This window comes from Nicotiana tabacum, chromosome 24, assembly GCF_000715075.1.
Source record: "Nicotiana tabacum cultivar K326 chromosome 24, ASM71507v2, whole genome shotgun sequence".
Lineage (NCBI taxonomy): Eukaryota > Viridiplantae > Streptophyta > Magnoliopsida > Solanales > Solanaceae > Nicotiana > Nicotiana tabacum.
This window is the reverse complement of record NC_134103.1, coordinates 109,163,658-109,177,081: the sequence shown is the minus strand read 5'-3', so window position 1 is coordinate 109,177,081 and position 13,424 is coordinate 109,163,658. Positions and strand designations below refer to the sequence as shown.

The following is a 13,424-nucleotide window of genomic DNA, read 5'->3' as shown; positions in this document are numbered from 1 at the left end:
ATCTTTGAAGACACAAAACTTCTAGTGTTCCAATTCGTATTCTTTGTATTCGAACATTGGGGAGGAATGATATGAGGATACGGCAACATCGACTGCCACGTCAACCGAGAAACGAAAATCCAAAAATCAAATGCATCATCGAGACCAGGGACTGCGCAGCCAGCCCCGTAGAAATAAGTTGTATAAGATATCCACAAGTAATGACAATTTATTTTTAGCATAATAAATATTAGCCACAAGTAATGAAAATTTCTTAGCATAATAAATGCTTGTGTACTTTTGATAATAGAAAGAATTATATGAAAAGAAATCCTTTTATTTTTATCTTGTTTCTTGTCTGAACAATGAATTAACTTTGTCATTTGAAAGTTAAACAATTACTTCAAATGTTAGTGCCGTAATGAACATGAGACGTCCTCTTCAAGAACACCGTAAAAAATAAAAGGGTCCTCTCTTATGAAAACCCTCACGTTAAAGGGTTGGTTTGGGAAGAATTTATGCCCGAAATCAAATGCCTTCGAGGAAAAATGCACCCGAAGATATACACGAAAGGACGCAAAAAGTAAACTTGAGCAAATACTTATAGAAGCCCTTGCGTAAAAGGGATAATGCTCGGAACCAAAAGTGCTTCGAGGAAAATGCATCCGAGACTACGTATAGTAAAGCGTGAACAGAAAAACGTGTGCAAAATTCTTAAGCAAATAAAAAGGTTAAAGACTTGCATGGATATTCAAACAAAAGTAAGACTCAAACAATACTTGAGAAAAAAATATGTCTTTATTTACAAGAACGTGCCAACAAGGTAAAAGTACAAAATGGAAAAAAGAAACGAAAAGCTAAACTGCACTGGCCTCCAGAACCAGGAGGAAGAGAAGTGTCCACATCCTCGGGAGAAGTAGGCGGGTCCACTGGTGGCTCAACATTTTCATCAATTTGGCCTTCGGCATCATCATCTTCCGACTCTTCTTCAGTTCCCGAAAACTGGGAACCAGAACTAGAAGGGCCAGACCTTGATGAGAGTCCACTTTTAGCAACTAACTCAAGCTCATGTGCCTTAGCAATTTCAGCATCAAAGTCAATGACACCAGCTTTGGCCTCTTCCAAAGTTTTTCTCCTCATGTTGTACATGGCATAAGCTTTTTCAATAACGAGGGAAGCATCTCGCCGCTTGAGTTCTTCTTTGAGTTGGGTTACCTCGGCACAAAGGTTTTCCCGGGTGGACCTAGCAGATTTGAGACTGACATCAAGGTCACAGACAGTTGAACTAAAGAGCCTATTATACTCGATAGTGCGTGTTTCGCCCCCACAGCAACAAGCTCTTTAATTTTGGAGTTCAAGGCTTCCTCTAAGTTAATCACTCTTTCAGCGGAGGCAGTCTCACGCTCGTTTGCAGCAAGAATGGCGTCCTAGACTTCAGCCCATTTGGCCTTTGCTTAATCAAATCTAACCCTCAGTGGGCCAATTTCTTGGCTAAAGGTTACCACTTCCTACTCGCTTTGCTGCAAACAAGCCTTCAAAACAATGACCTCAGTAGCTTTGTTTTCCAGTTCTGAGAGGCGGAGAATAGTTTTGTCTCGTTCCACCAAAAGCTGATTTCGTTCAGAAATAAGTTCCTCCTTCTTATGAATCAACTTCTGAAGGCCCTGAGAAGCAATAAAGTTGGCCTACAAAACAAGAAGAAGTAAAACTTAGAATACATTCATACAAAAGTAGAAGAAATAATAAAGGAAGAAAGGAACGTACTGCTGCGGCGTCGTGCATGGCGTTGTTCAACAAACACTCTCCCGAGAGTGCCTAAATCTTTTCCCAGTCTTTACATCAGTCGGATAGCAAGTTGCATCCAGTAGAGACCTAAAGAGTAACGTTCCTCCTCCTTTGTGGATCTTCAGAAGGGGTAGCATAATTTTACCTCAAATTCCCATGAACTGGGACTGTGGAAGAGGAGCACCCTCTTCATGGTCAGCTATGGCCAGTGGAGGCGATGTAATAACTACTGGTGGAAGAGTGGATAAAGATGGAAGTGATGTAGCAGTTGTTGGTATTGATGAAGATGGACATGAAGCTGATGGAGTTGAAGAGTGAGAAGCAGCTGCATCAAATGTAGTGCTGGTTGTTGGATGCTCGCCAACTAAAGACGACAAGGACCCGGTACTCAGCTCCGCAGTACCAAGCACAACAATTGGGGCCTCAAAACGGGAGTTGACATTATCTACCAAATCAAACTCTCCCCAAAGTGCCGAGGCATCATCCTCAGTTGGTGTAACTCTCTGAACAAGTCGAGCATCCTGTTGAGATGATGAGGATCGTTGTCTTCTATGTAGAGAAACTCCCTCATCACTAGCTTCTTCATCATCAATCATCACGGTGTCTATGACTAGCCCGGAAGGAGGACCAATCACCATCGCCACCGGAGATGACTCGAGGGCATCAATCTTTTCCCTCTTATTCTTTCCCCGGACGTGGAGGAACGTCTTCTCTTCGGTTGTTTATCCTCCTGCCGGGGACTCCGTAAAGAAGTTTTTGCTCCCGAAACATGCTTGGAGATACATGTTCGAGTAAGTGCCTCCTGAAGCATCCATACTTCATCAGCATGATCAGCCAAGACGTCCTCATCGGGGACAGCAACAGAGCCTGCAAGTAGACCTAATTTCGTAAACAAGTCAGAAGGGTTCAACCAAGTTCTCCATATAAAAAAATGGAAGCAATGTGAGTTAAAATTACCATGATTTTTGGCCTTCCACCCATATTTAAGGGTCAGTTCTTTGCACACGAGTTCAGGCATCGTGACGTCCAAGATCTTTTGAACCACCAGCCAAAGCCTTCCATCACCGGTGGGATCCATCGAGTTACTGAAACAAACAAAGGATGGAGGATCAATACGGCTATAGAAAAATATTTAATAAAAGGAAAAATTAAACAAAGATCTTACGAGTGCAGTTCCAAGTGGCCGGAAAGGATGAAGCCGTTGCCAACCGTTCCATCCACCCACGACCGTTGTCATCATCCATGCTAGACAATAAAACATAGTGGCCACGCTTGCAGAGGTTTATCATCCCTCCGTAGAAGATTTTGGGAGATTAGAGATTCATCATATGAGCTAAGGTTAACTCCTCTCCAGTCTCCTGGTACAAGCGTCGAAGGCAGGCGGTCGTCCTCTACACTGAAGGACTTACCTATGCCAAACACACCTGGTAGCGAAGGCAAAACGCCGCAATCACGGAATCAAACTCTGCACTCAAAGAAAACGCATCCAAAAGTAAATAGATACGTGTAAAAGTATGTAAAACCTTCCTTGGGAAGGGTCATTCGCTCCGATAGATCAGGAGGAATGATATCCAGCTCATGGCAGCGACAGTCTTCCATTACGGCAGGTATACTAGAAGGACGAATGAAATAAGGGTACCTACTAATAGCCCATGTACGAGGGTTAGCAGTAGGGAATTTCTCTTCTAAGTCCTTTGTGGTACTGATTCTCCTTGGGATGATGGAACCCACCGTTGGAGGAGCAGAGTCCTCGGCTTTGTTCTTGTTCTTTGAAGAACCAACACGTTTGGAGGAAGAAGCCATTGATTAATAAGAAGGAAAAGGTTTGTGTTTGAAGAGAATTAGAGAAAGGATGGAGAACAAATACACAAATGAGAAGTTAGAGAAATTATGAAGTGCAAAGGAAAAGAATGATGCATATAAGTAAAATTTTGGTGGCTAAATTCATGGCCATGATTATCTCGATAAACAACAAAAGTTGTGCTGAATCGTGAGATGACACGTGTTCGGGGCATTGAACACAGAGTGACATACATCTAATCAACCGTCAGAATCCTTCAGAGAGAGTTATAGTAATTCCCGCCAAAAGAGTATTTCTACCAACTTTCCGGTAATACAAAGTTATATCACCGAAAAGTCGGGGGACTATCTGTATAGGGTGAAATATGATATGACACGTGGTCATCTAAAGGAAAGACACGTGGAACCTAGACGGGGATGATCGAAGACCGAACGCAACCATTCCTCTTGTCACCGGAAGAGATAACGTTCATAAAGGGTAGCATTTAATAAGGAATATTCTGCAACATTAAGTGCGACGGCCCGTTACAGAGAATTTGGCATTTATATTCACTGTTACATCTTCATCAATGACCCTCATAATTGACATTAAAAGAGGGCACGATCCTAGGACCTCCTTCCCCAGACACAATTATAAATAGTGAGTCCAGTTATCATTGTAAAGGACAAGAATATTTTGGCTAAACTTACACTATATTCTATACAAAACTTAATACAATCTTACTTTTCTGTTGATCTTATCATTGCTGTACTCGGAAACCTTATTCCCGGAACTGTCATCTCTGCTGTTTTATCTACAATTTAAGGCTAAGTATTGTACATTTCTTCAATTATCATATTATTTCATGACCAAATTAGTTCAATTGTCTAGAAACCAGGTATATATTCAACTGTACCGTTTTACAGGTAAATAACTACCCCATATAAGCGTGCTCTAATAATTCCCTAAAATTTCCGGCTGACTTTTCCCCTAAATCCTTTCCCCCCTAAATCTTTTCTCCCCAAAAAAATAATTATGCCCAAAAATATCCCACTAATTTAAGTTTTACCCAAATTACATGAAAACTCCCGTCCTTCTTCTTCCTTATAACGAGCTCTAATCATCTAGTTAAGCAGATTAGGGTAGATTTTGTGAAAATTGCTGATGGAGATGCTTAATTTCTTCTAATTGTTCTTCTCAAAAGTCAAAACCCTCTTTTATTTAGGTTTGGTGGCCATGAGTTTCAATTGGGAAGTTAGTTTGCTTAGGGTTACAACTGCTAAAAACTTGTAAAATTTCTATGAAATTTTTGCTTTCCGTTTAATAACTTTATAATTTTTACTATCCGTTAAATAACTAGCAACATACTAGATAATAGTCAGAAAAAGCTTCTTGAGGAAGGCCACTCCTATATCTGATCTAAAGTAGGAAATATGGAGATTGGAATTAGGAAGAATGGGATGCTAGTTAGAATATCCAAAAGAACAACAAAAAACGCAAATATGGAAATGAATGAACACTTACAAAGTATATGATAATAATGCATATGCTTGAAAAGACCATATCGAATGTATATAAGCAAAGACCGCGCTTTCTAATTCAACTGTTCCGTTTTACAGGTAAATAACTACCCCATATAAGCGTGCTCTAATAATTCCCTAAAATTTCCCGCTGACTTTTTCCCTAAATCCTTTCCCCCCTAAATCTTTTCTCCCCCAAAAAATAATTATGCCCAAAAATATCCCACTAATTTAAGTTTTACCCAAATTACATGAAAACTCCCGTCCTTCTTCTTCCTTATAACGAGCTCTAATCATCTAGTTAAGCAGATTAGGGTAGATTTTGTGAAAATTGCTGATGGAGATGCTTAATTTCTTCTAATTGCTCTTCTTAAAAGTCAAAACCCTCTTTTATTTAGGTTTGGTGGCCATGAGTTTCAATTGGGAAGTTAGTTTGCTTAGGGTTACAACTGCTAAAAACTTGTAAAATTTCTATGAAATTTTTGCTTTCCGTTTAATAACTTTATAATTTTTACTATCCGTTAAATAACTAGCAACATACTAGATAATAGTCAGAAAAAGCTTCTTGAGGAAGGCCACTCCTATATCTGATCTAAAGTAGGAAATATGGAGATTGGAATTAGGAAGAATGGGATGCTAGTTAGAATATCCAAAAGAACAACAAAAAACGCAAATATGGAAATGAATGAACACTTACAAAGTATATGATAATAATGCATATGCTTGAAAAGACCACATCGAATGTATATAAGCAAAGACCGCGCTTTCTAAGTATTCCTTTAGAAGTCACAATTAACAAGTGTGGCCTAAAAGGTAACAAAGGCCATGCTTTCTATGTGTAGATGTAGGGTATAAAAGCGTTGCCATACGGGGTATAACAAGCGTCGTCTTTGTTAACTAATAGGCCACGCTTTTAAGCGTGACTTGTAAGACAACATTTGAAAAGCGTGCCCTTAGGTCAAAAGTTTATGTTTCTTTTAGCCACGCCAAAAAACCTTTATCTAAAGTCGGCCACACTTTTTGCTAGTTTAGGCAAAGGCCACACTTTTTGCTAGTTTAGGTCACACTTTTCCGGGTAGTCAAAGAAACTACCATATCGAATGTCTAAATAGGGTGTCAGTCGAGCTTGAATTTAATACCTGTAAATTTCATACGCTAGGATTCAAATGCTTTGAGTCTTAATTGCCTAAAGTCATTCCAGAACAGTTGAAAATTACTTTAAATTCGGATTAAACGAAGATAAAAATGTTGCAGAATTTTCAAATTCACACTCTGTTAATATAACTTGATTTTTTTTTAAAAAAAAAATCTTTTGCGTACAACTATTTCCTTTGCAAAACTTTTCTTAGCAAACAAAGAAAAAGTCTCGTGTTACAAGTTACAACTTAAGCATAAAATAGTTAGTGAGATACGGTGAAATGCCATACTGTACAAGACGCCGCCAACCTTGGCTTTCCAATGCCTTGATTAATGGAATTACTTCTTTATGAAATTTTAATTATTTATTTATTTTTAAAATCTTTGTTTTTGTATTCATTATAAATTAAACGTCGTGATTCACCAACAAGTATTATGATAGAGTGACAAACAATTATCTTTAATTAAAGATATTGAGTTCGAGTTTTGAATATAAAATCGTCGTTATAAGTGCAGTGTTTTCCCCTAAACGTAAAACTTTCAGCGTGAATATGTGAATTCGAATTTAGTGGGACTTTGAGACATATATCAAATACAGAGTGGAAAAAAAATATCCCCGATTCTGTGTTTGAGATTTTGTTATAATTTTTAGGGAAAAGGCCCAAAAATGATCTTGTGGTATTCGAAATGGATCAATTATAACCCCCGTTTAAATTTGAATTTAAAAATGACCCTGCCGTTATAAAATGGGTCTAATAATGCCCTTGTGTTATTCAAAATGGATCAATAATGCCCTGAAATTATTATTTTTTTTAAAAATACTTTTAAAAATTGAAAAATATATATTCTGTAAAAACTAGAAAAAGAAAGGAATTTGCAAAATATATATTTTTAAGTCTTTTGAGTTTTTTTTAAAGTATTTGTTTTGTAAAAACTGATTTTTTTTTAAAAAACTGAAAAAAAACTCTCCTAAAGCAGTGGACTACATATGCATTAGTTTTAAAAAAATAAAAATATTTTGCAAAATCTTTTTTTTTTTTTCAATTTAACGGTTCAATATTTTTTCGGTTTATTTTTATAAAATAAAAAATCTACCATAATTATCGGTACAGTTATAGATTTATATAAAAACATACGGTTTTATTAAAAAAAAACCTAAAAATCGGTTCGGCACGGTACGATTATGTCGGTTTAGTCGGTTTTTAAATATTCATTTACAGTTATATGTCGGTTTTTTTAAAAATAAATTTCCAGTTTTTTAGTTTTTTTTTTTCAGTTTTTACAAAACAAATACTTTAAAAAAACTGAAAAGACTTAAAAATATATATTTTGCAAATTTCTTTCTTTTTCTAGTTTTTACAGAATATATATTTTTCAGTTTTTAAAAGTATTTTTAAAAAAAAAAAATTCTAGTGCATTATTGATCCATTTTGAATAACACAAGGGCATTATTAGACCCATTTTATAATGGCAGGGTCAGTTTTGGATTCAAATTTAAACGATGGTTATAATTGATACATTTCAAATACCACAAGGTCATTTTTGGGCTTTTTCCCTAATTTTTATTATCAAATTCCTGTAAGCACATGATTACATGAACATTATTTGTATCCAGAGGATAAAGATGGCAAACGCATATTTAAGTCGGTTCTTCATCATTTTATTCATTCTTATAGCCAAGGGTTTAATTTAATAATTCACCATTATCGACGAATGAATTCGAAAAGTCATAGAATATTTCAGCCTAAAAGTCTAACAAAGAAAGAAAATTAAGATTTTTGGTTTTAACTTTGATTTTGATTGTTGAAAGATTGATTTGGAGATATGTTTGAATTTTTTTTTCTTCAAAATACTCTTAAAAGAGCGTTACTTGAAAAACTTTTCTTTGCAATTAAAACTAATAACTCGTCAATATAATCTGCTAAATACTAATATTCTCAAAACCAAATTATTACAAAGTCTTCAATCATTTTTCTGCATAATTACTCGTTATTCTTATTCTTTCTCCCCTCTTATTATAAGTTAATAATTAGGTATGAATATTTGCTTTGAATAACATATAAAACTTGGTTTAAGAGGAGAAAATATGTCAACAATAATACACGGAACATGCAACTTCATGGAATCTCAAAAAAGAAAAAAGAGAGTAAACTTAGAGAATTAAGCAGGTAGGTGTCGTTACTCTTTCGGACTACTGCTTTTATTAGTTTTAATTAAACCATAATAATAATATTTTAAAATTGTCATAAACACGTTTAAACTACTGTTCAGCAAAGTATGAACATCTAATCCATTCTTGCTACTACTTCTGGATGTATTATATGATTAGTGTGTTGTTTTATACTAAGCATTTTTGGACTTCGGTTTTCAGAAAATCAATTTCGCGAATAATTTCAAGTAAATTTTTTTGTTTACGTATATTTTACTTTATTTCTAATGCTTTTTGTAAGTGCAATCCATTTCAGGACATAACTTGAAATCTTACTAAAATCATGCAACCTTATCTGGAAAAGTAAAACTAAACAAAAGGCCGATATTTCTTTGGTCTAGCCTAACAATTTTCAGCTGCTTTGAGAATGACATTACGACGTCATCTTACATTATGTTTACAATTCTAATGTCACATTTTCAAACAATTGTTCATATAACAATAAGTGCAGTTTGGGTATAATTATTTATGAATAATAATGTTAGAATTATAATGCGATAGTATATTGTTAGGGAGAGATTATCTATTTTAATGGTACTCTTGTCTTTAGACACTTTTATTCATGTATTGTTAATATATACACATATTTCAAATTGTATTTGCATAAGATAATATATTTTGAATAACTTATGCAAACATTAACAAATGTGCAATTTAATATTATGAACCAAATTTCCTTGCAAGTTGTAGTAACATGTTAGAGAATCAGTCTAAAACCAGCCAGCCAATGGCCTAGTCTTTAAATTCCTCTTTCCGCCCCCTTTCAAGTCCTTTACCATTTGTACACGCCTTTGACCGTGAAAATATACAATGTGCTTATTTTTTCTTCCTTCCTTTTTGACAGCATTTACGTCCCCAAACTCCTTTCTTTATTCTCCCAAGCAGTAGCCTTGAACCCCATAAAAACCTTTCCTCAAGTAAACTTCAGATACCCTTTTGTTATTTATTCTCATTCCAAAGATACATACATAGAAAAGCTCTTTCCTTTACTCTGTTCATTCCAAAAGCTCTTATTTATTTTCCTGTTTACCTTGTGTTATTAAGCCAAATGTTCAAGAAAATGGTGCAGTACCAAAGATATCAGCAGTGGAAGAAAGGAGATGAGGTGGTTGTTTGTTTAGATGAGAAGTCACAGTACCCCTTTGGTCTAGTTTGTGAAAATATTGGTCACAGCAAAAGATCAAGACCCAAGCTTTTGTTTCTTCTTTTGCTGTCTCTCGTCTCTTTCAGCTTTATTTTAGCTCCTTATTTCTTCACATCTGCCCCTACTTTTTCTCTTTTATGTAAGTCTCTCTCTTTTTCTTCTTTGTTCATGTTGTTTGCTTTATTCTTCCTCTGTTAATACTCTTTCTACTTTTGTTTCTCTTTTTCTGATTGTTCTGTTTTGTGGGTCTGTGCAGATTCATTTGGTTTTGAAGATGAAAGGCTTATTTCTACATCAGCTGTATATGCTTCAGTTTGTTCTTCTGTCTCTAATGGTTAGTTGCTTCCTCTTTATATTTATCTTCCTTTTCTGTTTTTTTTCCTGTATTTGTTATAACAATATGGTGCTTTTTTTCTCCAGATTCCCTCTTTCTCTTTATTTACTGCTTGAGTATTTTGAAATACTAGGGATTTCATTTTGTGTTTTTCGATAAACTTTTTTTGGACTTGTTACACAAATAGATGGTTAGGGCCTGTAGCCCTTTGGTTGCTTCTGAGAGGAAAACAAGTTCCTTTTTGTTGTGCTTTTATAGCATCTATAAATATACAATTAGATTTTTCAGGAGCAAATATTGCATCCTGGGCAGGTGCAATATACCTTTAGATCTTTTTTAACTTTTTGATATATGTGTGTGTGTTGTAATCTGGTCCTGTTTTGAAAGGCAAAAACATAATTTAAGGCTGCATGGTCTTCCTTTTGCTATTAATCCTTTTGGTTTTTTATGTTAATCTAACAGTTAGAGCATTGTATCAACCTTACTGCTTGATTTTTAGGTTTATGCACTTCTCTTTTGCAATTTTTGAGAGATGTTTTCATCAAAATGCAGGGTCAATCTGCTGTGATAGAAGTAGCATCCGGTCAGATATCTGTGTAATGAAAGGGGATGTAAGAACAAATTCTGCTTCCTCCACAATTACCCTCTACAGAGACAATGATTATGGCAGCCAAGTATTTGGGGCATCTGGTGAAAATGACGACATATTCCAACACGAAAAGATTAAGCCGTATACTCGGAAATGGGAAAAAAGTGTAATGGACACAATCGATGAATTAGACCTTGTTTTGAAGGGAGAGAATAATGCCATTCATCAGAAGTGTGATGTCCAACATGATGTACCTGCTGTGTTCTTCTCCACCGGAGGTTACACGGGTAATCTTTACCACGAATTCAATGATGGAATTTTGCCTCTTTACATCACTTCTCAGCATTTCAACAAGAAAGTTGTATTTGTAATCCTTGAGTATCATGATTGGTGGATTTCAAAGTACGAGAACATACTGCCTCACCTCACTGAGTATCCTATTATCGACTTTAGCGGAGATAATAGGACTCATTGTTTCCCTGAAGCCATAGTTGGTTTAAAAATACATGATGAGCTAACTATCGATCCTTCATTGATGGGAGGCAATGGGACTATTAGAGATTTCCGAGACATGCTAGACCGAGCTTATTTGCCTCGAATTAGAGGGTTGATCCAAGAGGAGGAACAAGATAGACTTGCTTTGTCACCGTCAACTAAGACAAAGATAGAGATGACTGAAGAAAAGCAGGAGTTGAAGAAACCTAAAGTTGTCATAATAGCCAGAAATGATTCAAGAGCAATACTCAATGAAGATTCATTAGTTAAAATGGCACAAGATATTGGGTTCCAAGTGGAAGTTTTGAGGCCTCAGCGAACGACTGAGCTTGCAAGGATCTATCGAACTCTTAATTCCAGCGATGTTATGATTGGAGTTCATGGTGCTGCTATGACTCATTTCCTCTTCATGCGGCCTGAATCCGTTTTTATCCAAATCGTTCCACTGGGAACAGATTGGGCCGCAGACACTTACTATGGACAACCAGCAGTGAAATTAGGTCTCAAGTACATTGGCTACAAAATCCTTCCACAAGAGAGCTCTTTGTACAATGAGTACGAGAAAACTGATCCTGTTCTAACGGACCCGGACAGTGTGAACAACAGAGGATGGGAATTCACGAAAAAGATCTACCTTGATCGTCAAAATGTGAGGCTGAACCTTCGGAGGTTCCATAAAAGGTTGCTTCGTGCCTATTATTATTCTGTTGCAAAGAAGAATGGACGTCATCATTATCAAAATCAGTAATTCTTTTCCATCTATGTGGTTACTGGACGTGATTAATCTCAGTAGTCGTAGTTCTTAGAGCTGTACATCAATATTCACATGAAAAAAAGAAAAGGAATTTTTTTGTAAAGATTACTAGCAACTGTGTTTGTAAATCAAGTAGGACAAAAATATTTGATCTTTGGTATATACTACATTCACTTTAAAGAAAAGATTTGTCTTGCTTCTGAAATTTATACATATGTTGTTATGCTATTTATTTGTCAATGTGGACGTCCCATGTTATACACCACCAAAACCCAGTAGTCCATGCCTTTGGTGGTTAGTGATGATTTGCTCTTTCTAAAATTAGCTGTCTTTTCCTCAGTCAACTGCTGACACTTTGTTCTGTTGGCTTTGAGCGTAGAAAGAAGAAAGAGACCATTTTCTTTTAATATCTTGTGTACACTTTCTTAGTTTAATTTGCAGGCATGGCTATTGTGTTTCTTGAACTGAATGTATAGTATCGAGTATCGGATTGAAGTGATGAGAATATAGACAAACATATGTGCCTAGGTAATACACTGCTGCACTTGAACATGGATCTTCATATATCTGAAAGCATCAATTATCTCAACAATTAGCAATACAGGCCAGGATATACTTTATTGACAAATTCTTTAGTTAGCGATATGTATCCATATTCCTTCTTTATAAAATGCCATAACCATAAATGCGCATGATTTGAAGTTTGAATGCATTGCTAGTAGTAAACTCTACAATTTTGCTGCTGGTTTGTGAAATGTTTCAGTAGGAACTGATAAATCTTGGCATGCTGTTGTAAGCATGACAATTTCCAGGCTCAAAATTTTCTTGATCTCCAAAGTACAATATGTTGGTTTATTTTTGTTTTAACATTCTTCCTTCTCTTGGCGTTTGTGCCTTGTTCTTTCTTTAAACAGATATTATGGTTTTACAAGTATACAATAGGCAAGTAGACTTTCATGAAGTTGAACACAAATATTCCAACAATGTATCAGCTGGCTATCGTGCTATGGATCGATGAAATATTTATATTTGACAAACTTTATTGTAGTTGGCACTACATCCCGTTGAACTATGTGCAGTTTTCAAGAAACTGCCCCAAAAGTCTAGGCAAAGTTTGATCTACTAAAATGAGTTGTAAACAACTGCTCAGACCAGAAGCTGGTTTCTAAATTAAAAGGCTAGATTCTGCTGTAGAAAATTCTGCCAAAGCATTTAAAAATATGTAAATGCAAAGTGCAGAGCATATCATGTTCCCCGCACTGGCTTTTATGAGTTTGTATTTGAGGTACCTAGCTTTTGAAATGCTGTATGGCAACTTTAATTAAAGGTGCCGTTAAAGATTCTTCTCTCATCATTAATAAAGTTTCTGCATTGAAAAAAACTTTGTTAATTATGACAGAAGGATCTTTAGCTGGCAGTTGGCACAAGCACTTCCCAACTAGGGTTGTGCGCATGGTAAATACCGAATTGACGTATTGAAATCGAAAATTTTGGTATTCGGTATTTCGGTATTTGGTACGGTATTTAGTGTATGTATTTAAATTTTTTGATATTAGGTACGGTATTTGGTATTTAAAAAAATAATACCGAAATATTGGTACCATACCGAAATAAATACTAAATTACACATTAAATATATTGATTATAACATACTATAAGTTACACAATACTTTCTTTGGCATTTTAGGGTGTTTCTTA

At 35.7% G+C, this 13,424-nt stretch overlaps 1 protein-coding gene across 1 annotated transcript; it reads left to right on the top strand.

The window, feature by feature from the left end:
* Positions 1-9,263: 9,263 nt before the first annotated feature.
* On the top strand, positions 9,264-11,931 carry LOC107776472 (xylan glycosyltransferase MUCI21). Its single transcript, XM_016596374.2, has 3 exons — positions 9,264-9,693; positions 9,811-9,888; positions 10,441-11,931. Exons 1-3 carry the CDS (start codon positions 9,459-9,461, stop codon positions 11,718-11,720), a joined length of 1,593 nt encoding a protein of 530 aa, XP_016451860.1. The 5' UTR covers positions 9,264-9,458; the 3' UTR covers positions 11,721-11,931.
* The last annotated feature ends 1,493 nt before the right edge of the window (positions 11,932-13,424 follow it).